General features: G+C 42.3%; 1 protein-coding gene across 11 annotated transcripts in view; it reads right to left on the reverse strand.

Annotated features, from left to right (window-relative positions):
- ARID1B (AT-rich interaction domain 1B) overlaps window positions 1–27,766 on the reverse strand; it is a 712,135-nt gene that overhangs the window by 74,082 nt on the left and 610,287 nt on the right. For 10 of the 11 annotated variants that reach the window (XM_073672421.1, XM_073672423.1, XM_073672420.1 and 7 more), the window contains 3 exons: window positions 26,246–26,387; window positions 25,972–26,138; window positions 427–580 (listed from right to left, as the gene is read on the reverse strand). In XM_073672421.1, coding sequence (XP_073528522.1) covers window positions 427–580; window positions 25,972–26,138; window positions 26,246–26,387 — 463 coding nt within the window. The remainder of the gene's footprint in view (window positions 1–426; window positions 581–25,971; window positions 26,139–26,245; window positions 26,388–27,766) is intronic. The other variant, XM_073672425.1, reaches the window with a different exon arrangement.

A 27,766-nucleotide genomic window follows, 5' to 3' on the forward strand; every position in this document is an offset into this window, starting at 1 on the left:
AATTATTTTCTAAACTGTTGAGCTATAAAGTCACTGGAGTATGTAATTTCAGAACACTATTTAGTTACTAAAAACACCCGCATAAGAAAACATTTCCCTAAAATTGCATTTCTTGGCTTCTTTTTTGTTCTATATTGAATCACTTTAGCACAATTTACAGCTAAATACAAGATTTGACTACAAGGTGTGGACCTAAACAGCGCTGTTAAATATTCTGTGCCATCAATAAAGAACATAATATCATTATTTGTGCCTGTAGTAGATTTAACTGTTTATATAACAAAAAAGAAATAAAATCTGAATAAAGTGAAATTTTTGTAGACAAAATTTTGTTTTATTATACTACATAATGTAGACTATACAAGGGAACAAATTACTAAGAGACAAATTATCTAAGTTGCTGACTTTAAAATATACCGTACTTGCCTTCTATCATAGCTTCCAGGTCCATAAGGAAATTGCTGCCGCTGATTCATTCCCATATTGGACATCACTCCAGATGGAGTCTGGTTGTACATATCCGGCAAACCAGTGTTAGGCATTTGGCCAGGGGGCATGAAAGGCTCATTGCTTCCAGGCACTAAAATAAGAAAATAAGAAAATGCTAATGAAACAATTTTCCGTTTACCTTGAAACCAAAATATCAATTGTCCATAAAGCCTTTTAATGACCAGGCCATAACCATGTCAGCTGGAACTATACTAGCCTCTGGCAAAGATTTGAAGTATTACAAAAGAGTGGCTGTAAAAAATCTAAAAGGTACATAAGCTGCAAGGAGAAAAATGTGTTCAGATTCCTGAATAAGAAATACCTAGAATAAGAAAAGCTTCTTTTACTGATTTCAAAGTTATTTATATTAGCAAAAATGACAACATTTTTAAGAAAGGCATACTGTTGTGGTATCTGAATAGCAAAAAAATGACATTCATGAGACAATATGCTACCCCTTGAAGGCTGGAACCACACATGCAGTTTTTGGTGCATTTTTTTGATCTAAAAGCAAAGAGTGGATTCAAAAGGAATGGAAATATAAATTGAGGACGCATTCTTCTCTTTTTCTACAAAATCCACTTTAGGCTTTGGCTTAAACATCACAAAAAGTGTAGCAAACAAAAATGTAGTAATTAACAACACAGGAAGAAGTGTAAAGTTTGTATAATAAAGCTAATCTCCAAAGTGGTTAGGGTGTAAGAATAGAGATTATAAAAGATGCTTCATGTATAACATCACCCCTTTAAGCATTTCCTTCATAGGTATGGTTTCCTTGGTAAAAATACCAAGTTTCTTTTTACATAGCCATTTGATGGCTTGTTTTCGCGAGATGACTTATAGTTTTGAATGACACCATAAATGTAAGCATTCAATGCACTGATAAGCAAGGAAAAATTTCAAGCGCGGAGAAATTATGAAAAGAAAAACTCCACAATTAAGACAACTTTTGGGGGGTTTTGCTTTATGGTGTTCACTATGCTGTAAAATGACCTTATAATATGATTGTACAGGTCAATACAATTACAGCAATACCAAACTTGTTAAATACAAAAGACTATTCCAAAGGCATATGCAGTACATATTGGCTAGAGAAAACTAAATAATTTCTCCCCATTTAGTAATTATAGACAAAACTATGCAGTGGTTCCCCAACCATGCAACCTAAACTTGGAATAAATCCAAATACCACATGCAAATATTTATAATAACATTCTTTATTGAAAGATATCAATTAAAAATTCATTTTATAATCACAAAATTCAAAAATTCAAGAGGAAAAAAGGATGAGTCCAGAAAATATGGGCACACATGGACCAGGATAATTCCCAATGTTAATTTCACATTCCTATGGGTTAGTATTTCATAGAAGGGAGATTGAATATACACTATGTGCAGAATTATTAGGCAAGTTGTATTTTAGAGGATTATTTTTATTATGGATCAACAATTATGTTCTCAATCAACCCAAAAGACTCAAATATCCAAGCTTAATATTTTTGGAAGTTGGAGTGGTTTTTTTTTAGATTTGGCTATCTTAGGAGGATATCTGTTCGTGCAGGTAACTATTACTGTGCAGAATTATTAGGCAACTTAATAAAAACCAAATATAATCCCATCTCACATGTTTATTTTCACCAGGTAAACCAATATCAGTGCACAAAATTTAGAAATAAACATTTCTGACATGCAAAAACAAAAACCAAAAAGATTAGTGATCAATATAGCCACCTTTCTTTATGATGACACTCAACAGCCTTCCAGCCATAGATTCTGTCAGTTGCTTGATCTGTTTTCGATCAACATTGCGTGCAGCCGCCACCACAGCCTCCCAGACACTGTTCCGAGAGGTGTACTGTTTTCCCTCCCTGTAGATCTCACATTTTATGATGGACCACAGGTTCTCTATGGGGTTCAGATCAGGTGAACAAGGGGGCCATATCATTATTTTTTTTTCTTTTAGACCTTTACTGGCCAGCCACGCTGTGGAGTAGTTGGATGCATGTGATGGAGCATTGTCCTGCATGAAAATCATGTTTTTCTTGAACGATACCGACTTCTTCCTGTACCACTGCTTGAAGAAGTTGTGTTCCAGAAACTGGCAGTAGGTCTGGAAGTTGAGCTTCACTCCATCCTCAACCCGAAAAGGTCCCACAAGTTCATCTTTGATGAGACCGGCCCATAACAGTACCCCCACCTCCACCTTGCTGGTGTCTGAGTCGGAGTGGAGCTCTCTGCCCTTTACAGATCCAGCCTCTGGCTCATCAATCTGGCCCATCAAGAGTCACTCTCATTTCATCAGTCCATAAAACCTTTGAGAAATCAGTCTAAGATATTTCTTGAACCATTCTTGAAGTTTTATCTTATGTTTCTTGTTCAAAGGTGGTCGTTTTTCAGCCTTCCTTACCTTGGCCATGTCCCTGAGTATCGCATACCTTGTGCTTTTTGATACTCCAATAACGTTGCAGCTCTGAAATATGGCAAAACTCGTGGCGAATGGCATCTTGGCAGCCTTCCCGCGTTATTTGTGGTGCGGGGCCGGACTTAGTGATATTCCTGATGGGTAAGTCGGATGGCTTAATCTGGTGCCCCCACTTGGGAAAGCATCAGCTTACCTCTTTCTCTTTATAGGTTATTTTGAGAGCTATACTGTGATACTTAACATCAAGGCTCATATTGAAGCTGTGTCTGATCTATGACCCTATCTGCATGGTTACATCTTATGCATGTTACTGGGTGGTATGGAAGGTTTTACCATTATTACTATATTCAATCTCCCTTCTATGAAATACTAACCCATAGGAATGTGAAATTAACATTGGGAATTATCCTGGTCCATGTGTGCCCATATTTTCTGGACTCATCCTTTTCCTCTTGAATTTTTGAATTTTGTGATTATAAAATGAATTTTTAATTGATATCTTTCAATAAAGAATGTTATTATAAATATTTGCATGTGGTATTTGGATTTATTCCAAGTTTAGGTTGCAATACCAAAGCTGTATAGGTTTTTTTTTTTTTGGGGGGGGGGGGTGAAAAACACTTTGGAAAACTGTATATCATTTTTTTATTTTATTTATATAGCGCCAACATATTCCGCAGCGCTTTACAATTCAGACAATTTACAGACATTATGGATACCGTCCCCATTGGGGCTCACAATCTAGAGTCCCTATCAGTATGTCTTAGGAGTGGGGGAGGAAACCAGAGAACCTGGAATAAATCCACGCAAACACAGGGAGAACATTCAGACTCCTTGTCCTTGGTGGGATTTGAACCCAGGACCCCAGCGCTGCAAGGCAAGAGTGCTAACCACTGAGCCGCCGTGCTGCCGTATATTAGAAAAAAATTATATTTTCATTTTTCGGAAACCCATAATATTTTAATTCCTCCTTGATAGACCCATGTGAGGGCTTATTTTGATATTGATATGTTTTATTTATACTATTTTGGTTTACATATGACATTTAGCGTTACAGCGTCCCAATAACGACAATTTTGGTTTTATAATTTTTATTTTCTTTTATGGCATTTACTGATCAGGTTGATTCATTTTTTTATAGGGACAAAGTGGGGGATTTGATTTTTTTATATTTTTAAAAACGTGTATTTTGTTTTACTTTATTAGTCCTCTTAGAGGATGTGAACGTTCGATCACCTAATATGCAATATCAGAGTATATAGTAAAATCACTGTTTTCTTATGATGCTTTGCCATTGCTGCACTTCACAAGAGCACCAAGATGGCAGTTACAGGGGTGTTCAACAGGTTCCGGCTGCCATTTTCACCCATCGGTCACCAGAAACCACGATTTGTAAACAGTTAGGCAGCAGGGATTGAAGTGCTCTCAGGCCACTGATGTTACAGGAAGATGGCTGAGCCTGCTCTATAAAGCCTGCTCTATAAACTGGGACTGGATGTGTGATGCTCTACGTCACATGTTGGGAAGGGGTTACACAGTTGTATCATTTCAATTAAATACATCATCTATATTTTTACACAAAAACTAAAAGAAAAAGAGGCAACACATTTTGGTTCCAACTAATTGGGATCTGCAGGTATTCTGAATGAATTACAATATTGTGAACAAAACAAAGGGAATCTGTCAGAAACTTTTCAACTCCATTCACACCCCTTGAATCATTTATATGATTGGGTAACCCTTTAAAAAGTCAGTTCTTCCCCTTATGACCCCAAGGAGCTGTTCAAAAAAAAAAAATGTGAATTTTTTGTCTGGAAGTGAAATGGTGTGTGACGACGCGTTTCTAGTTTCTCAGCCTCATGCTGTACTCCTGACCTAGCAGTACCCTTCCTGTACCAGAGCAAACAACCTGTCAATCCACTGGGGCAGGGTGCTCCTAGATGGGGATACTGGGTAAGGCTGAGAAGCTGGAAGTGCGTTGTCACACCCCAATGCACTTTCAGACACTTTCCAACTTTAACCCCTTCAGGACCCAGCCTATTTTGACCCTAAAGACCTTGGCATTTTTGTCAATTCTGACCAGTGTCCCTTTACGAAGTAAAAACTCTGGAACACTTCAACGGATCCTAGCGATTCTGAGATTGTTTTTTCGTGACATATTGGGCTTCATGTTAGTATTAAATTTAGGTCGATAATATTTGCGTTTATTTGTGAAAAAATCAAAAATATGGGAAAAATTTTGAAAATTTTGCAATTTTCAAATTTTGAATTTTTATTCTGCTAAACTAGAGAGTGATGTGACACAAAATAGTTAATAAATAACATTTCCCACATGTCTACTTTACATCAGCACAATTTTGAAAAAAAAAAAAAATTTTTGGTAGGAAGTTAGAAGGGTTCAAAGTTCATCAGCAAATTTTCTTTTTTCCAGCAAAATTTGCAAAGCCATTTTTTTTAGTGACCACATCACATTTGAAGTCCCTTTGAGGGGTGTACATGACAGAAAACACCCAAAAGTGACACCATTCCAAAAACTGCACCCCTCAAGCTACTCAAAACTACATTCAAGAAGATTATTAACCCTTCAGGTGATCACAGGAACTAAAGCCACATGGAAGAAAAAAATGAACATTTTTATTTTTCTAACAAAAATTTTCTTTTAGCCTAAATTTTTTAATTTTCACATGGGTAACAGGATAAAATGCATCCTAAAATTTGTTGGTCAATTTCTCCTGAGTACACTGATACCTTATATGTGGTCATAAACCACTGTTTGGGCACACGGCAGGGCTCAGAAGGGAAGGAGCGCCATTTTACTTTTTGAATGGAAAATTAGCTCCAAAAGTCAAATTGCGCTCCTTCTCTTCTGAGCCCTGCCATGCGCCCAAACAGTGGTTTATGACCACATATGAGGTATCAGTGTACTCAGGAGAAATTGACCAACACATTTTAGGATGCATTTTATCCTGTTACCCATGTGAAAATTAAAAAATTTAGGCTAAAAGAAAATTTTTGTGAAAAAAAAAGTACTTTTTTGTTTTCACAGATCATTTTGTGAAGCACCTGGGGGTTCCAAGCGCTCACTATGCATCTAGATAGGTGCCTTGGGGGGTCTAGTTTCCAAAATGGGGTCACTTGTGGGGGAGCTCCACTTTTTAGGCACATTAGGGGCTCTCCAAACGCAACATGGTGTCCGCTAACAATTTGAGCCGATTTTCCATTCAATTTGTTTGCGGACACCATGTCCCGTTTGGAGAGCCGCTGTGTGCCCAAACATTGGAGCTCACCTACAAGTGACCCCATTTTGGAAACTATACCCCCCAAGGCACCCATCTAGATGCATAGTGAGCACTTGGAACCCCCAGATCCTTCACAAATTAATCCGTAAAAATCAAAAAAGTGTTTTTTTTTTCACTTTTTCATTTTTATGAATCAATTTGTGAAGCACCTGGGGGTTCCAAGTGCTCACTATGCATCTAGATAGGTGCCTTGGGGGGTCTAGTTTCCAAAATGGGGTCACTTGTGGGGGAGCTCCAATGTTTGGGCACACAGCGGCTCTCCAAAAGCAACATGGTGTCCGCTAACAAATTGTCGACTCAAATTGTTAGAAGACACCATGTTGCGTTTGGAGAGCCGCTGTGTGCCCAAACATTGGAGCTCCCCCACAAGTGACCCCATTTTGGAAACTAGACCCCCCAAGGCACCTATCTAGATGCATAGTGAGCACTTGGGACCCCCAGGTCCTTAGGAAATTAATCCGTAAAAATAAAAAAGTGTTTTTTTTTTCACTTTTTCATTTTTATCAATCAATTTGTGAAGCACCTGGGGGTTCCAAGTGCTCACTATGCATCTATATAGGTGCCTTGGGGGGTCTAGTTTCCAAAATGGGGTCACTTGTTGGTGAGCTCCAATGTTTGGGCACACAGGGACTCTCCAAACGCAAAGGGTTCCAATTTGTTAGTGGACACCATTGTGTAGTGCATGTCAGGTTGGTGTGCGGTGTGGTATATTGTAGTGCATACACCACACACACACACACACACACACAACACACAATCTCATACACTACAACACACACACACCAACCTGACATAGCCTCCTCAGCTGAGTACGCCCTAGACTGGGATGAGCGGGACGGGCGGGACATTTTGTGTGCTTTGTGCGTGTGTAAAAAAAAAAAAAAATCAAAACTTTATTATAGTGTGTGTGCTTGGTGTAACCTTCTGCAGTCACGTGTGGGGGCGGTCAGGCGTAGGGGGCAGTCAGGAGTAGGGGGCGGTCAGGCGTAGGGGGCGGTCAGGCGTAGGGGGCGGTCAGGCATAGGGGGCGGTCAGGCGTAGGGGGCGGTCAGGAATAGGGGGCGGTCAGGAATAGGGGCGGTCAGGCGTAGGGGGCGGTCAGGCGTAGGGGGCGGTCAGGCGTAGGGGGCGGTCAGGCGTAGGGGGCGGTCAGACGTAGGGGGCGGTCAGACGTAGGGGGCGGTCAGACGTAGGGGGCGGTCAGACGTAGGGGGCGGTCAGACGTAGGGGGCGGTTAGACGTAGGAGGGGGCTGAGGAGATGGAGGAGCCAGAAGCAGCAGCAAGGGGGGTGATCACTGGGGCAGGAGCCGGCAGCAGCAAGGGGGGGTAGGAGGCCGGCAGCATCGGGGGGTGATTACTGGGGCAGAAAGGGGAGCAGGAGCTGGCAGGAGCAGGGGGCTGATTACTGGGTTTTCGGGGGGGGGGTGATCACTGGGAACAGGGGGGGGGGTGAACACTGGGAACAGGGGGGGGTGAACACTGGGAACAGGGGGGGTGAACGGTGGGGGGTGATATCACTGGGACTGGGGGATGGTGGGTTTGATCACAGGAGCACGGCATTTACACTGAGCCTGCTGCTGCTGTGATCACAGTCCACCGGCTGTCAGAAGGAGAGCAGCAGCCGGTGGATGAAGACGTGGGAGAGGGAGCGGCGGTCGGGGTGCAGGTATGAAAGTGGAGGGGGGGTGGAGAGGGGGGCGGGGGGGTCGCGGGGGGGGTGGAGGGGGGGGTCGGGGGGAGTGGCGGCGGCAGACGCGACCCACAGGGTCCACAGCAGGGGGTCCGCAGCAGGGCGTCCGCAGCAGGGGGTCCGCAGAAGGGGGTCCACAGCAGGGGGTCCACAGCAGACGATCTAGGGTTGGGAAGGTGCTGGAAGGTTTCAGCCATCCCTCCATATCTGATTGGGGCTAGTATCCATGTGACGCTAGCCCCCCAATCAGATCTGGGGGGAGTGGGGGAACAGAGGTGACACTCCCCCCAGCCAATGGCTGATGCTGTAAGCATCAGGCAATGCCCAGATTTAAATATTACACCAATTTTCATTGGTGAAATATTTAATTCATACCGATTGGCAGTTTCACTAAAAGTGAAAATGAAACAGCCAATCGGAGGGGTCCCAGGCACGGGGGGGTTAATCCACCCCCCGGGGGGTCGACTTCAGGATGTCCAGTTGCAGTAGCAACTGTGACACCCGAGCGACCCCGCTCGCAGGCGCTGCAGGGGCTCTTTCCCTCCATGTCACAGACGCTGTGACATGGGTCGGGAACGAACTGTTTTCCATGTCACAAACGGTGTGACACGGGTCGGGAAGGGGTTAAAATGCAATTTCTTGCTGCTAAAGCAGTGTTTTGGCGTTGTATATGGATTGAGTGGCTTACCTTTTCCAGTTTTACATAACCATGTTAAATGTTTGTGGGGGAGGTGGAGAGTAAAAGTTTCTGATTGGTTTATGGCTTTAAAAGCCAGCGCTGTGTAAAAACAATAATAAAATCAGATGATACTTACCCTTTCCCAGTCCAGCGTTGCCTCTCTGGTCACTTGAGCTAACAAACACTGCCGATGTTGATGACGCTGTAGTCAGGACATCACTGCTGCAGCCAGCAAATGGAGACAGGAGCAACACTGGAGAGTTGACACTGTTACTGAGCAGAGTACCATCTGATGCCATTATTTTAATGGTTGGCCATGAGAGACCAGAAACCTGTATGTGGAAAACTCCTTTGAGAATATGTGTAGGGACACACACTGATGCTTAATCTGAGATTGGGTTTAGAGAGACGCTGGTGGGAGCTGGGCAAGACAGTTGCCGAAGAAACCATCCAACACTTGGCACATGTTGTGCCTTTGTTATTAATTAACATGGAACACTTGAATGATACCTACCAGGCATTATATGGCTATGTTCACATATGTGTTTTTTCAGCGTTTTTTTTCTGCAGCAAAACCTGGTCTCTTGCCAAGAAGGTTTGTTCAGGATTTTGCTTGTTTTTTTCCCTTGTTTTTTGCTGCGTTTTTCAGGATCCAAAAGTTCAGCTTTGCTTCCACCACAGAAGCATTTACACAGGTCACCAATGCAAGACATGTGAAACCATATTAACCAGAATTTCAAACAGTGTGGGAGGTGAATTGTTCAGAATAGTTTACCTAAGACACTGGCAGTGCATTTAGTTTGTAGGACACTATTTATTTTCACACTATGGTCTGTCATTGAATTGCTCAGGCATTGTTCAATTTCACACCTCCACAGGTATTGTTCAATCTCACACCTAGCTCAGCCAATGTTTACTGTCCACGCATCACTAATTTAATTAAACTATAATATCCAAACTGCCATCTCAGGCGACCAAGACAAGATGGTAAAATCACAAAAATAAATGAGTTTCACATACTGCTGTACTTGCTTTTTTTCACTAAAATGCAGCAAAACCTGATAGCTATGTTCACACTAGGCTTTTTTCAGCATTTTGTTCACCACCTATTACTTCCAATAGGTAAAAAAAGCTGAAAAAATGCTGAAAGAAGTGACATGCACTATTCTGAAAAAAAGCATGCAAAGCACAAAATACTGATCAAACAAAAACCAAGGTGTGTGCATGAGATTTCTGGAATCACACAGACTTTGCTGGCACTGTAAAAGGCAGCAGAAAATTAGCATAAGAAAAAGCTGAAAATACGCAATGTGTGAACATAGTCTTAAAGGGAAATTCCCATCTCCAAGATCCTATCCCAATATGTAGTAGGTGAAATAAAAAATATAAGCAAATACCTCCAATTAGAAATGTGGCACAGTTCTTCTGATGAGCTATGTCGCTTACCCTATGTACAGGCATTGCAAGATCTTAGGTATCTACGGTTACGACCACTAGCAACTGTCAATACATGAATGGTTATATCCATGGATATCTAATCTACTGCAATCCCCTGCACATGAAGTAAGCGACATAGCAAATCAGAAGATCTATACAACATTTCTAATTAGAGGCATTTGCTAATATTATTATTACACCTTCTACATATTCGGATAGGATCTTGGAGATGGGAATATCTCTTTAACCAACTGTCCTGCCTAGCATACAGCAGCGCCTTTCTATCCCTGACGTCAGATTGGATGATAGAGCTCCCCGCTGATTGATGGGCTGTAGGCAGGGTTTCACAGCGTGTCACAGCCCAGAATCTGCGCGCTTTCCCAATGCATGCAGAGGAGAGGGAAAACACGCAGTGGATGCTGGGCTGACACGTTCAGGGAAGCCCCACCCACAGTCCATCAATCAGGGGGGAGCGAGTCACTGGGTCACGCCCGGCTGCAGCCTGACTTGATGTGACATCAGTGGATGCCAGTGCTGGCTGCAGCCAGGGTCACATGATGCGTAGTGAGCAATAGCGCCACTCACAGCCAACAATCACAACAGATGGTATTTGCAAAAAAACTTATTACCACGGTTTAAATACATTGGGGCATTCTCTATAGTACTGGACAACCTCTTTAAACTCTGAAAAGGCAAAGTTATTAATAAGAATGTTACTTAGGCATTCGCATTCAAATATTTGAAGTATATATTGCTACACATTAAAGATCCTTCTACTTCCCATATCCCATGACTCTAAGATTGGTGCTCAGGCACCTCCAAAATGGCCACTGCAGAGGCATAGGGAACGCTGTGGAAAGTCTAATCCACTTCAGCCCTGCATTACTATTAGTGTGACATGGACCAGTGCCAATGATGACAATGCTGTGTCAATCCTAAAACAGAAAAAGGCAGAGGAAGTTTTTAGATGCCCCTGTAGCAGTCATTTTGGAGATAAAGATATAGCATCAAACTCAAGAGACGGAGACTTCAACATCAGAAGTAAGCATGTTTGGTAAAGTGACTTCACATGAGAAATGTATGGTCACCGTTAATACAAGTGGGAGGGTTGCTTAACAAAATACACTGCTCAAAAAAATAAAGGGAACACTTAAACAACAGAATATAACTCCAAGTAAATCAAACTTCTGTGAAATCAAACTGTCCACTTAGGAAGCAACACTGATTGACAATCAATTTCACATGCTGTTGTGCAAATGGAATAGACAATAGATGGAAATTATTGGCAATTAACAAGACACCCTCAATAAAGGAGCGGTTCTGCAGGTGGGGACCACAGACCACATCTCAATACCAATGCTTTCTGGCTGATGTTTTGGTCACTTTTGAATGTTTGTTGTCCTTTCACACTCGTGGTAGCATGAGACGGACTCTACAACCCACAGAAGTTGCTCAGGTAGTACAGCTCATCCAGGATGGCACATCAATGCGAGTGTTATGATCTGCTACAAGCACTAAGGAAAGAAAGGAGATCTGTCCCTACAATAGAACTAAGCTAGATCCCTACGATGTAACGGGGAACCTGATCCTGCGATCAGACCCGCTAAAGTCCTCGGCTAGTCTGTACGAAGACCTATAGATGCAAGGGAGGGATCCCTACAAGAACTAGGGACTGGGATAAAGTTGGATACCTCCTAGCAGAGATTGTAGCAGTAAAAGACAAACACACAACATAGAACATAAAGGTCCAAAGACCTAGCTAAACTGACTGAGAAAGGTAACTAAGCACCAGGCTAGCTTAAGAGTAGAAATTACAATGAAGTCCAGCAAGGCCAGGAGGGCGGAGCAGGATTAAATAGGCAAAAAAGGTCATGTGACCAGCAAGATAGAAAAAACCTAACAGGAGAGTTCTAACAGTACCCCCTCTTCTATGAGGATCCTCCGGATCCCCTAGGCCCAGGCTTATCAGGAAACCTCTTGTGAAACGCTCTGACAAGTCTGGAAGCAGAAACATCATCCGCCCTCACCCATGAGTTATCCTCGGGTCCGAAACCCTTCCAAGCGACGAGATACTGCAAACTCCCTCTATACCGTCTAGAATTTAAGATGTGGGAAATTTCGTATTCCCCGTCCTCCACCACCGGAGGAACAGTGGCAGAGGAGTCTCCATCCGACACATAAGCTCTTTTCAACAGAGAAACATGAAACACCGGATTAATCTTCCAGGAGGTAGGAACCTCCAACCTAACAGCAGATTGGTTAACTACCTGAAGCACCTTAAAGGGCCCTACAAACTTGGGACCCAATTTTTTAGAAGGAATCCTCAACCGCAGATTCTTAGAGGACAACCAAACCATGTCACCAATAGCAAACAAAACCTCTTGCCGTTTCCTATCAAAGTACCTCTTAAATTTTTTGTTAGCCTCCTGAAGATTACCACGCACATCCGTCCAAACTCTCTCCAAATCACCGGAAAAACTCTCCTCCTCAGGCACAGCCGATACCAAATTGGAGAATGACCCAAAAGACGGATGTCTCCCAGAACAACAAAAAAAAGGCGAACAACCAGCAGAAGAGGATGTATGGTTGTTAAGAGCAAACTCAGCAAGTGGCGGAAACTCAGACCACCCCTCCTGATTGTCTGCCACAAAACAACGCAAGAACTGCTCAACATCCTGATTCTTCCTTTCTGTCTGGCCATTAGACTCAGGATGATATCCGGATGAAAACGACAAATGAACTCCCAACCTGTCACAAAAAGCACGCCCAAAACGAGCCACGAACTGAGGTCCCCTATCCGAAACAATGTCAGTAGGAACGCCATGTAGTCTGACAACTTCCTTGACAAAGGCCTTAGCAAGTGTCTTAGTGCAGGGCAGTTTGATGAAAGGAACCAAGTGACACATCTTGCTAAAACGGTCCACGACCACCCAGATGACTGTGAAACCCTCAGAGGGGGGAAGGTCAGTTATAAAGTCCATAGCCAGATGTGTCCAAGGTGCACTAGGAACCTCCAGAGGGCAAAGCAACCCCGCTGCAGGAGTATGTGAAGACTTAGATCTAGCACACACCGTACATTGACGCACCCACTTAATGACTTCCTTCTGCCATCCAGGCCACCAAAAACTGCGACCCACAAGTCTCTTGGTCTCAGAAATTCCTGGATGACCTGCCAACCGAGATTCATGACACTCAACAAACAAATCTCTCCTAAAGGTCCTAGGCACAAACAACCTCCCATGGGGAGTGTTAGATGGGGCATTCTCCTGTGCTTTAAGAATCTCATCTTCCAAAACAGAGTCCAATGCAGCAATCACAACACCTTCTTGTAAAATGCTCCACTCCTCCTCAGCACCGACCATGGGAGAAAAGCTTCAACTTTAACATTCTTGGTACCCGGGATGTAAGTAACGGAAAAATTAAACCGCGAGAAAAAAAGTGCCCACCTAGCCTGACGGGCATTCAAGTGCTTGGCAGCATCAAGATAGATCAGATTTTTATGATCAGTGAAAACCTGAATGGGAAATTCAGCACCTTCCAAGAGATGACGCCAGTGTTCAAATGCGAGTTTAATAGCCAGCAATTCCCGATTACCAATATCGTAATTAAGTTCAGTCTCAGAAAAATTTTTTGAAAAAAAAGCACAGGGATGTACTCCATCCTTGTTTTTCTGAGACACCACCGCACCGACCCCCCCACCGAAGAAGCATCAACCTCAACCAAAAACGGCTTAGTCACATCAGTCTGCATAAGGATGGGAGCAGAGCTGAACCTCTCCTTTAGAAACACAAAAGCTTCAATGGCCTCAGTAGTCCACTAAACCGCATTAGCACCTTTCCTGGTGAGATCGGTCAGTGGTTTGACAATAATAGAAACATTTTTAATGAATTTTCTGTAATAATTGACGAAACCCAAAAACCTCTGTATCGATTTCAAACCAATAGGCCTAGGCCATTCCTGAACCGCCTGAACCTTCACAGGGTCCATCTCAAAGCCTTCGCTGGAGATAATGTAGCCCAAAAAACTAATTCTCTGTACAGCGAACTCACATTTCTCCAGCTTAGCAAAAAGCGAATTGTCAATTAATAACTGTAATACCTCACGTACGCTCCGCCAATGAGACTCCAGATCCGGTGAATAAATCAAAATGTCATCCAAATACACCACCACATTTTTGCCGATCAAAGGTCTAAGGATGTCATTAATAAGATTCTGAAAAAATGCTGGAGTATTGGTAAGACCAAAAGGCATAACCAGGTTCTCAAAATGACCCAGTCTTCCATTCATCACCCTCCTTCATGCGCAACAAATTGTATGCCTCCCGGAGATCAATTTTAGAGAACCACTTGGCCCCCACTAACTGGTTAAACAGATCAGGAATCAATGGCAGTGGGTAAGGATTGCGTACAGTAATTTTATTAATCTCACGAAAATCCAGACAAGGACGTAAACCGCCGTCCTTTTTTTTAACAAAAAAAAATCCAACAGCCACAGGAGACTTGGAAGGCCTAATGTGACCGGCGGCCAAGCTGGTCTGTATGTATTCCTCCAAAGCCTTTCTCTCAGGAATAGTAAGATTAAATAAACGACTTTTAGGAAGAGTCGCTCCACGGACAAATTCAATGGTACAATCATAGTCTCTATGGGGAGGCAAAATTTGTGACACCTCCTCAGAAAAAACTCTCCAAAAATCCTGAATAGGTACAGGTAATTCCCCTTTTTCCACCGTAGCAATAAGTCCGTTACAACACTTGTCATAACACTTAGGGCTCCAGGACTTAATTTCATTGGTAGACCAATCCAGTACAGGATTGTGCAATTTTAACCCCTTACTTACTGGGGACGTATTAGTACGCATATTTGCGATCCCTCCGTTCAGTGAGGGCTGCTGCGCTGAGCCCTCACTGAACGGAGCACATGTCAGCTGATTCTTACAGCTGACATGTGCCCGCAACAGCCGCGGGTGGAATCGCGATCCACCCGCGGCTGTTAACATGTTAAATGCTGCTGTCAATCTCCGACAGCAGCATTTAACGCGCGCTTCCGGGTAGCGCGTCATAAGCCCCGCCCACCGGCGACCCCGTCACGTGATCGCGGGTCGCCGATGGGCGTGCATGACAACCCAGGGTCTGCAGCAGACGCCTGTGGTTGTCATGATCTTGTCGCTATGAGCGCCACCTAGTGGTCGGCGCTCATAGCACAGGACCATTTCTGCTGCATGCAGGGGACCTGCTCGTCCCCTGTATGTAGCAGAGGCGATCGGATAGTTGCTGCTTCTAGTCTCCTATGGAGACTATAGAAGCATGCAAAAAGTAAAAAAAAAAAGTTTTTAAAAATATAAAAAAAAATAAAAAAATATAAAAGTTTAAATCACCCCCCTTTCGCCCCATTCAAAATAAAATATATAAAAAAAACCCCCAAATACACATATTTGGTATCGACGCGTTCAGAATCGCCCGATCTATCAATATAAAAAAATAATTAATCCGATCGGTAAACGGCGTAACGAGAAAAAAATTCTAAACGCCAGAATTACGTTTTTTGGTCGCCGCAAAATTGCAATAAAATGCAATAACGGGCGATCAAAACATCGGATCTACCCCAAATGTTATCAATAAAAACGTCAGCCCGGCGCGCAAAAAATAAGCCATCAACCAGCCCCAGATCACGAAAAATGGAGACGCTACGGGTCTTAGAAAATGGCGCTATTTTTTTATTTTTATTTTTTACCAAATTTTGGAATTTTTTTTCACCGCTTAAATATAAAAGAACCTATACATGTTTGGTGTCTATGAACTCGTAATGACCTGTAGAATAAGAAGGGCAGGTCAGTTTTAGCATTCAGTGAACGTGGTAAAAAAAATAAATAAAAAACAACTGTGGTATTGCACTTTTTTTGCAATTTTACCGCACTTGGAATTTTTTTCCCGTTTTCCCGTACAGGATATGGTAAAACTAGTAATGGCGTTGAAAAGTACAACTCGTCCCGCAAAAAATAAGCCCTCACATGGCCATATTGACCAAAAAATAAAAACGCTATGGCTCTGGGAACAAGGGGAGCAAAAACGAAAATGCAAAAACGAAAAATGCTCCGGGGCTTAAGGGGTTAACCAGGGTAACCCCAAAATTACTGGACAAGGCAAATTATTTAATACCACCAAATCCAAATTTTCTTGGTGAATACCATTAATAGTGAAGGGAAATTCACAGACCTTGTGAGTAACACTCTTCAAGGGGGAGCCATCGACAGAAACCACAGCAATAGGGGATGACAAAGGTTTGGGTTTTAATTAAAGTTTTTCCAAGAATCCCCCATCAATCACATTCAGAGTAGAACCACAATCCACAAATATCCGAAATTCAATTAATTCTTCCTGAGCAGCAGTAGTAGCAGAAAGAAATACCCCCTTAGTATTTAAACAGGCAATACGGGCGTAACTGACCTTTTTTTTTTACTTTGTTCATAAGAAGCACACAGTTCTTAATAAAATGGTCAGATTTCCCGCAATAAAAGCACAAACCTTCAGAAGATCTGCGGTCTTTTTCCTGAGAGCGGGGTGCCATCGCCCCAATCTTCATCGGCTCTCCAATGTCAGTACAGACCCTCTCAAGCCTCGGAGCTGACATGGCAGAGGATTTACTCTCATTAACCCTTGCACGCAGTCTCCTGTCCACCCGTATAGCTAATTGCATTGCCTCCTGCAAGTTTCCAGGTGTGGGATAAGCAATCAGCAAATCCTTAACCCTTTCACCTAGCCCCGCAAGAAACAAACTTTTCAAAGCTGAATCGTTCCACCCCACCTGGGCAGACCACCGACGAAAGAGAGAACAATATTTTTACATATTACCTGATCCCTGCCTCAAACGTCTCAATTCAGTCTCAGCTGATGAGACACGATCAGGATCATCATACAACAAACCCAAAGCAGAAAAAAAACTATCCACTGATCTAAAGCATGGATCACTAGGCTGGAGAGAAAAGGCCCATCCCTGAGGTTCTTTGCGCAAAAGTGACATTATGAACCCTATGCGCTGTGATTGATCACCAGAGGATCTGGGTCTCAAACGAAAATACAACAAACAAGCATTTTTAAAGGAAAAAAATTCTTGTTGATCGTCAAAAAATCAATCAGGCAAACGTACCTTTGGCTCCACAAAATGTGCTCCAGAACAGCTACTCACGTGTTGTTGGAGCTCGGCCACCTCCAGAGAGAGTCCCTGCAGGCGTTGAGCCAAATCCTGAACCGACACCATGATGGAAACTGGAGGTCTTTCCTTAGAGATATTTTTGGGCTGGACTTACTGTTATGATCTGCTACAAGCACTAAGGAAAGAAAGGAGTTCTGTCCCTACAATAGAACTAAGCTAGATCCCTACGATGTAACGGGGAACCTGATCCTGCGATCAGACCCGCTAAAGTCCTCGGCTAGTCTGTACGAAGACCTATAGATGCAAGGGAGGGATCCCTACAAGAACTAGGGACTGGGATAAAGTTGGACACCTCCTAGCAGAGATTGTAGCAGTAAAAGACAAACACACAACATAGAACATAAAGGTCCAAAGACCTAGCTAAACTGATGAGAAAGGTAACTAAGCACCAGGCTAGCTTAAGAGTAGAAATTACAATGAAGTCCAGCAAGGCCAGGAGGGCGGAGCAGGATTAAATAGGCAAAAAAGGTCATGTGACCAGCAAGATAGAAAAAACCTAACAGGAGAGTTCTAACAGCGAGCTGTGGCAAGAAGGTTTGCTGTGTCTGTCAGCGTAGTGTTCAGAGGCTGGAGGCGCTACCAGGAGACAGGCCAGTACACCAGGAGACGTGGAGGGGGCCGTAGGAGGGCAACAATCCAGCAGCAGGACCGCTACCAGTTTGCATCACAAAAAAATGCAAACTGGTGACGCAACCATAACTCAATACATGGAAAATTACAACAGACTGTTTTGAAACAACACTAATGCCTTACTCAGACATCAGGGATTTTTCACTTATCCCAAAAAAGAAAAATGGTACAAGTGTCATGAGTGTTAGGCTGTGTGCCCACGGTGCGTTTTTTTAAGTGTTTCCGCTGTGGCAATTCCGCTGCAGAAATGCCTAAAAAATGCTTGGTAGAAGGTCTGCCATGTTCCCCAATGATAATCCGCATGTGCTTTGCACATACTGCGGAGATTTCCGCTGTGGATTATCATTGCGGAAAAAAAGCATCACTACCAATTATTTTGCGGAAGCGCTGCGTTTTCGCCGCCATTGACTTGCATTGGAACGCATGTAATCCGCATCTCTGGATTTGTATATGCGGATTACATGCGTTTCAATATGCGGACCAGGGTACCATAGAACCTGTAAAAAAAAAATAATAATAAAATAAAAAATAAACATTATACTTACCTTCTGATGGCCCCCGGAGTCTTAGTCCTGGCTTGCCGGCAGATCACGGTGTACTCAAGGACCAGCCATGACGTCATTTAGTCATGTGATGGGTCACACGACGGCTTACGTCGGCAGGTCCTTTCAGTGTACCGCGAGCTGCCGGCAAGCCAGGACGCATCGGATAAAGACTCCAGGGGCCATCAGAAGGCAAGTATAGATTTATTTTTTACCATTCTTTTACGGTCACACTATTGCATGGATTTATATAGTGTGACCAAGTTGACAAGCACTTTCCAAGTGATGCTAAAATAGCTTGGAAAGTGCTTGTCAACCCGCATGCAGAAATGCATGTGAGGAACGCTTCACTTCCGCTTGTCCCTGGCAGGAAAACGCATGTACAATCCGCATGTACAATCCGCATGTACAATCCACATGCGTTTTTTCTGCCAGGGAGATGCAGAAACGCTCAGGAAAAAATCCGGAGCATTTCTGCATTGTGGGCACATAGCCTTATGCATCCAAGTTTCATCAGTGTTTGGTCCTTGTAACCATCAGTGTTTCATCAGTGATTATTATGTATAAAATATATTGCAAAGCTTTTTCTATCCATTACAATGTAAATCACAGACAGCACATGGATTGCACGCGGATGACAATGAGAGCTGTCTGTGATTTTCATGGACCCATAAATTTATATAGTTAATTTTGATCTAAGATGCCGATCGAAAACAGACATGTCTAATTTTTTTGCGGACACACAGTCATTATATTGGGTATATTTAATACCTGCGAAAACCACTGATAGCACACATACAAATTGATGTCTGAATGAGGCCATAGGTGGGTGTCTTCTACACCCTTCTCTCTCTTCTGCTGTATAAAACATGATGAAAAGATGTTGTTGAGCAATTTAAGCACAAAATTTTGATTGTTGCACCTCAAGTAAATTAGGAAATCTGTGTTCTCAATCAGCAGTAGCTGATTACACACTCATACATCCTATCAAATGTTATAACATTGATTAGAACAGCGTTTGAAGCTGAAGGAGGCTGGGAAACTTCTTTCATATCATTAAAATGAATAGATTATGTAAAGAAAATCCCCCCTCACCTCCCCAAAAGAGAGAGACAAAATGTAGCAACAAGAGCAAAGAAGTGGGATCGTTTAGAAGAACAATGAGAATAGAGTACCATAGTGTATGGAAAACGGGGTCAAACTAGAGCTTGTGGCCCAGCACACTAGAGCTTGTGGCCCAGCACACTAGAGCTTGTGGCCCAGCACACTAGAGCTTGTGGCCCAGCACACTAGAGCTTGTGGCCCAGCACACTAGAGCTTGTGGCCCAGCACACTAGAGCTTGTGGCCCAGCACACTAGAGCTTGTGGCCCAGCACACTAGAGCTTGTGGCCCAGCACACTAGAGCTTGTGGCCCAGCACACTAGAGCTTGTGGCCCAGCACACTAGACAAATGGTATTCCAGGGTAGTCTTTAGTTAATATACTAAAGGGCTACACGTGCTGTACCACAGGCACTGTCTCCTTACATATGGCATCGGACTAAGTATGCCATTATTATTAGGCTAGATCTGTACACACTCTTACAGAAAAAATGTCCATACGTCTGGGGTAGATGTATAGTAGAGGCCTCATGCACCTATATGGTAGCTCTATGTGCTCACTGCAGTTCTAAAATGGTTAAGCAACTGTGGTGAAAAAAGCAAGAAAAATGCCCCAGAGGAAGAACAGCTGTGCAATACAGCAATACACTGTGCATAATTATGAGGCAACTTTTGATGATTAACTTTATTATTTAACCGCCACAGTGCTGTCTGTCAGTCCAAAGAGTTAATAAACCTGAATTATTATTATTATTATTATAATGTTTAAGAAAGTTAACATGAGGTTTTGTCTTAAAAGAATAGTCTGTGTGTGCAGAATTATTAGGAAACTGAATGAAAAAAGTAACTTTTCCAATCTAAATTTTCTTATTTTCATTTGTTAAAATGAGAATAATAACCAAAAAACTCACAATGTACAAAAAATATATTTCACCACGTTCACTATTTGGTAAAACTGACCTGAATCAGGTCAGTACGAGTACACAGATACCAAACACGTATAGTTTATTTTTTATTTAAGTGGTGAAAAAAAACCTCCAAAATTTGTATGAAAAAAAAGTTTTTGAGTTTGTCACCATTTTCTGAGACTCCAAGCGTTTTCATTTTTGGGATATGGGGCTGGGTGATGGCTTATTTTTTGTGACCTGAGCTGTAGTTTTTATTTAGACCATTTGGGGGTAGATACAGTGTTTTGATAGCCTCTCATTGCATTTTATTGCAATGTTGCGGAGGCCAAATAAATGTAATTATGGCGTTTTGATTATTTTTTCTCGTTTACAGATTTGATTAATTTACTTTATATTTTGATAGATCAGACACACCAAATGTGTATTTATTTATTTATTTAAAGGGGGGCAATTTTATATATATATATATATATATATATATATATATATATATATATATATATATATATATTAAAAAACTTTTTTTTTTTTCACTTTTTACTTTAACCTCTTAAGGATCTTGGGATTTTCCATTTTTGCGGTTTCGTTTTTTGTTCCCCTTGTTACCAGACCCATAGCGTTTTTATTTTTTGGTCAATATGGCCGTGTGAGGGCTTATTTTTTGCGGGACAAGTTGTACTTTTGAACGACATTACTTATTTTACCATACAGTGTACTGGAAAACGAGAAAAAAATTCCAAGGGCGGTGAAATTGCAAAAAAAGTGCAATATCACAGTTGTTTTTTGTTTTGTTTTTTTACCACGTTCACTGAGTGGTAAAACGGACCACCCATTCTTATTCTCCAAGTCATTAAAAGTTCGTAGAGCCCAAACATGTGTAGGGTTTTTTTTATTTCAGTGGTGAAAAAAAAATCCAAAATTTGCTTTAAAAAAAAATAAATAAATAAAAAAAATAAAGGCACCATTTTCTGAGACCTGTAGCGTTTCCATTTTTCAGGATCTGGGGCCGGGTGAGGGCTTATTTTTTGAGCGCCGAGCTGACGCTTTTATTGATACCATTTTGGGGTAGAATTTTTTTCTTGTTACGCCGTTTACCGATCGGACTAATTATTTTTTTATATTGATAAATCAGGCGATTCTGAACGCGTCGATACCAAATATGTGTATGTGTCTTTTTTTATTTTGAATGGGGCGAAAGGGGGGTGATTAGAACTTTTAAATTTTTTTATTTTTTTTTTTTAATATTTTTAAAAACATTTTTTTTTTTTACACTTTCTGCATGCTGCTTTAATTGTCTCCATAGGAGACTAGAAGCAGCAGTTGTCAGATTGCCTCTGCTGCATACAGGCGACGAGCCGATCGCCAGTATACAGCAGATGTGCTCACTTGCTATGAGCGCCGATCACTGGGTGGCGCGTATAGCAATTGAGACATGAAAACCACAGGGGTCTGCTGCAGACCTCGGGTTGTCATGCCAACCCATATGTGACCCGCAATCATGTGACGGGGTCACCGATGGGCGGGGCTAATGCCGAGCTTCCGGCGCAGCGATGTTAAATGCCGCTGTCAGAGATTGACAGCGGCATTTAACTGGCTAACAGCAGCTGGTGGATCGCTATTTCACCCGCGGATGTTGTGGGCACATGTCAGCTGTATAGATCAGCTGACATTTGCCCAGTTCAGTGCGGGCTCAGCGCCGGAGCACGCGCTGAACCGGGGGTGATGGCCTGGGGCGTACTAATACGCCATTAAAGGAGTTAATAGTCCCCTTAGGAGACTTGCTTCAGCCCTGGTGAGTATAGCATAAATTACAATCTCTTATGAACGCCGGCATTCACAAGAGTATCTTAGTGACAGGCACATGGGACTTCAGCAGACCCAGGGCTGTCATGACAACCCATCGGCAACCCCTAACCACGTGACAGGGGCGCGATTTATGATGCGCTTCTGGCTCGCGCGTGTTAAATCCCGCTGTCAGAGACTGACAGCGGGATTTAACTGGTTAACAGCTGTGGGTAGGGCTCGGATTAAATCAGCTATCATGTGCAGGGAAAGAGGAGGGCTCAGCGTCTGAGCCCGCATCAAAGCAAGGGACACGACATATGACGTACAGTTAGGTCCATATATATTTGGACAGAGACAATATTTTTCTAATTTTGGTTCTAGACATTACCACAATGAATTTTAAACAAAACAATTCAGATGCAGTTGAAGTTCAGACTTTCAGCTTTCATTTGAGGGTATCCACATTAAAATTGGATGAAGGGTTTAGGAGTTTCAGCTCCTTAACATGTGCCACCCTGTTTTTAAAGGGACCAAAAGTAATTTGACAGATTAAATAATTGTAAATAAAATGTTCATTTCTAGTACTTGGTTGAAAACCCTTTGTTGGCAATGATTGTCTGAAGTCTTGAACTCATGGACATCACCAGACGCAGTGTTTCCTCCTTTTTGATGCTCTGCCAGGCCTTCAGTGCGGTAGTTTTCAGTTGCTGTTTGTTTGTGGGCCTTTCTGTCTGAAGTTTAGTCTTTAACAAGTGAAATGCATGCTCAATTGGGTTGAGATCAGGTGACTGACTTGGCCATTCAAGAATATTCCACTTCTTTGCTTTAATAAACTCCTGGGTTGCTTTGGCTTTATGTTTTGGGTCATTGTCCATCTGTAGTATGAAACGACGACCAATCAGTTTGGCTGCATTTGGCTGGATCTGAGCACACAGTATGGCTCTGAATACATCAGAATTCATTCGGCTGCTTCTGTCCTGTGTCACATCATCAATTAACACTAGTGACCCAGTGCCAGTGGCAACCATGCATGCCCAAGCCATCACACTGCCTCCGCCGTGTTTTACAGATGATGTGGTATGCTTTGGATCATGAGCTGTACTACGCCCTCGCCATACTTTTCTCTTTCTATCATTCTGGTAGAGGTTGATCTTGGTTTCATCTGTCCAAAGAATGTTCCTCCAGAACTGTGCTGGCTTTTTTAGATGTTTTTTTAGCAAAGTCCAGTCTAGCCTTCTTATTCTAGATGCTTATGAGTGGCTTGCACCGTGCAGTGAAACCTCTGTATTTACTTTCATGCAGTCTTCTCTTTATGGTAGATTTGGATATTGATACGCCTACCTCCTGGAGAGTGTTGTTCACTTGGTTGGCTGTTGTGAAGGGGTTTCTCTTCACCATGGAGATTATTCTGCGATCATCCACCACTGTTGTCTTCCGTGGGCGCCCAGGTCTTTTTGCATTGATGAGTTCACCAGTGCTTTCTTTCTCAGGATGTACCAAACTGTAGATTTTGCCACTCCTAATATTGTAGCAATTTCTCGGATGGTTTTTTTCTGTTTTTGCAGCTTAAGGATGGCTTGTTTCACCTGCATGGAGAGCTCCTTTGACCGCATGTTTACTTCACACCAAAACCTTCCAAATGCAAGCACCACACCTCAAATCAACTCCAGGCCTTTTATCTGCTTAATTGAGAATGACATAATGAAGGGATTGCCCACACCTGTTCATGAAATAGCCTTGGAGTCAATTGTCCAATTACTTTTGGTCCCTTTAAAAACAGGGTGGCACATGTTAAGGAGCTGAAACTCCTAAACCCTTCATCCAATTTTAGCGTGGATACCCTCAAATGAAAGCTGAAAGTCTGAACTTCAACTGCATCTGAATTGTTTTGTTTAAAATTCATTGTGGTAATGTCTAGAACCAAAATTAGAAAAATGTTGTCTCTGTCCAAATATATATGGACCTAACTGTAAATACAAGTCAAATGTCGTGAGGGGCTTAGAGAGTAACCGTTGTTTTCATTTTTAGTTCAGAAATCAATAGTACACATAAACTTTGTAATATATTTTATTAACTAAATCTGCTTATGTCTCTACATTCTCAAAATTCTCAATTCAAAGATAAAATCTTTCTTCAGTGAATACAGATTTTCCCATTAGTTAGATAGGAATGAACACTTAGTGCTCAAAGTTCTATAGAGAAATGTAACTGTCGTTAAAGAGGTTGTCCACTACTTTTACATTGACAGCTTATTATTATAGCGTCATTTATTCCATGATTCTTTACATGTGAAAAGGGGTATACATAATAAAAAACAAGTACAATAATCTTAGACAATAGAAGTCACTCACTGATAGAGAAGGAGAGAGGACCCTGCCAGCAAGGGCTCACAATCTACAAAGGTTGGGTGAGGATACAGTAGGTGAGGGTAGAGCTGGTCATGCACTGGTATGGTAGAACGGTGGTTACTGTGGGTTGTCGGAACAGGTAGGTCTTTAGGAGGTTCATTTTGAAGGTTTCAACAGCAGGCGAGAGTCTGATATGTTGGGGTAGAGAGTTCCAGAGTAGGGGGGATGCACCGGAGAAATCTTGTATGTGATTGTGGGAAGAGGAAATAAGAGGGGAGTAGAGAAGGAGATCTTGTGAGGATTGGAGGTTGCGTCTAGGTAGGTACCGGGAGACTAGGTCACAGATGTATGGAGGAGACAGGTTGTGGATCTTTTTACATACCATGGTTAGGGTTTTGAACTGGAGCTTTTGGGCAATGGGGAGCCAGTGAAGTGAATGAGAGAGGGGAGAGGCCGGGGAATAGCGGGGGGAAAGGTGGATTAGTCGGGCAGCAAAGTTTAGGATAGATTGGAGGGGTGCGAGAGTGTTAGAAGGGAAGCCATGGGTTTCAGTAGTAGAAGCGGGAGATGATGAGGGCATGGACTAGGGTTTTTGCAGATTCTTGATTAAGGAATGCGTGAATCCGGGAAATATTTTTGAATTGGAGTCGGCAGGAAGTGGAAAGGGCTTGGATATGTGGTTTGAAGGAGAGATCAGAGTACAGGGTTACCCTGAGGCAGCTAGCTTGCGGGACTGAGGAGAGAGAGCCGCCATTTACTTTAATTGATAGGTCCGTTGGAGGGGTTGAGCGGGATGGGGCAAAGATGATGAATTCTGTTTTGTCCATGTTAAGTTTTAGAAATCTAGCAGAGAGGAAGGACGAAATAGCGCACAGACATTGTGGGATTCTGGTTAGTAAGGAGGTGATATCAGGTCCAGAGAGGTAGATCTGAGTGTCATCAGCATAGAGGTGATACTGGAAGCCGTGGGACTCTATGAGCTGTCCTAGGGAGAAGGTGCAAATTGAGAAGAGCAGGGGCCCTAGGACTGAGCCTTGGGGGACATCGACAGATCATAAATGTCTGATTGCCCGGGGACCGCAACCTGGCACCCCTGCCAGTCAGCTCTTATCGGTGTCGGCGGCCACCGGCAGGAAGTACTCACTTGCTGAGCTGCTCTGTCTACTTTTAGTGGCAGGGGCTTGTTACTGCACATCCGTCACCAATTCAAATCAATAGGAGCCAGATGTAAAGCACCCTACGAAGGCAACTACAAGTCTGCCTTGTGCCATATTTATTGGCAGTCTATAATACACCCTTTGCTTACAAGAAGAACGCCAATAACCTGAATGCAAAGTATAAAAAATGTAAAAAAAAAAAAAAATACCACTGTATAATATCACAAAATTAGGGGGAAAAAAAGAAAATATCTTGCACCTTTTAGACATCCTACCTTTTCTCATACCACTGAAGGGATCTTTGTTAGGCTCATATGGCATCCGGCCCATCATGTCTGGTACATTCATCCCTTGTTGGTAAGGTGTATTAGGAGTAATAGAATTGCGCTTTTGGAAACCTGAATCATCAGAAAATGGATCTTGCACACTCACTGCACTGTTCCTATTCAACACAAAAGTTGCACAAAATTTCAGATGATCTGTTTAACTGCAACTTTCAGGGATACAGCATAGATCTGTAGTAAAGTGTTGCAATGTAAATGCACATACCTGCCACCGGGCATTGGCTGTATCTGACCATGTGGGGTTGAAGCAGGCGATGGCAGGTGTTTTAAATCGCCAGGCATCTCAGCCATGGAATTACTACCTGTGGACTGAGGAGTATGTGGCCCTTGCAGAGATCCAGAGTTGGCTAAATAACAAAAAAAACATAGAAAATGGCCTCTTTCAAAAATCTGTAGCCAGAAAAATCAGTTTAAACTTAATGTTTCACTGAAGAAAAATAAGTTAAACCCAATAATAATCGATGTATGGATAAGAAGAAACATCGATACACCCAGTAAACCATGTCATGGCTAACCTAAACATTTAGCATCCGGCATTAAACAGCATGGTAACATTTTCATCCACTACACAAACTAATCAATTCTGTGTCCATATATTCTTCTCTACAGTGGACGAGAACATATTAGTAATATGGGAATGTACAATCAGAAACTGGTGGGAAATTCTAAGATTGTACAAAACCACATTAAGATTGATGTAACTTTTTCATCTGGATTGATAAAAAAAATGTATACACTTTCTTTAGCCAAAGTTATGAGGTGTACACTGAAATTGGTAAAACGTACAATTTTCAATAGCAGAAAGAATAAATAAATAAAAAACCCTATAGTAATAATTTGGATAAATCTCCCGTTTAGTTTCAGGTGGTTGGTGCACTAAAACTAAAGGATAGATGAGGATTGTTTGTCATTTATTTTATTACTCCGTTTTTGTTACCATTTTTCTGTCTTTTATACAGCGTGCAACTTTTCACGGCAGAAAGGATCATTGTTACTAGTGTGACAAGAAAGGATGTATTTTACAAAAACCTCTTAACGCAACATCTCTCACCTATAGAGGGCGCTCAATGAACACATGATGTGTTATATGATTAGTGGGACCAATATAGACACCAGCATTGGTACTCATAGACTGTAGTGGATAAATCAAGAAACTATTGTTTTATTGCTCATTATTTTTTTCATTTATGTAAAGCGACCACCTTTCCATTTATTGTCAGAAGTTACCAATAATTAATATGATGTTCAGAGATTCAAACATTTTCTAAAAATCCAAGGACATTTACAATTCACGAGAAAGGAACATTAGAGGAATTTTGGCTGATAGTTTAACACAGCCAGGTATTTGCATAATATATACTCATGATAAGCGAAGGAATTAATCCTTTATTTAAAGGGAATCTGTGAGTAAGATCAACCCCCCAAAACCACATATAGTAGCAGGCGTGTCTTAGAAATGTAAATTGTACAACATCTTTATAAAGTCTATCTGTTGCTGCATTCCCTAGTAATCAGCATTTAATACATATGCAAATAAGACATGAAGTGCTTTGAGTGTCACAGAGCACTTCCCGAGCCTCGGCCTCCACATGCTTTCTCCATCCAGTACCAGTCTCTATAGCTTGATTCATCTCTCACCATCTGTTTGCCCTGAAGAGTTAAGGAAACCAGTGAGCTACCAATCAAGCTAAAGAGGCTGGTGCTGGGCAGGGGAACAACCCGGGGG

Source organism: Phyllobates terribilis, unplaced genomic scaffold, assembly GCF_046119375.1.
Source record: "Phyllobates terribilis strain yellow unplaced genomic scaffold, ASM4611937v1 Scaffold_3__8_contigs__length_932513732, whole genome shotgun sequence".
NCBI classification, from domain to species: Eukaryota; Metazoa; Chordata; class Amphibia; order Anura; family Dendrobatidae; genus Phyllobates; species Phyllobates terribilis.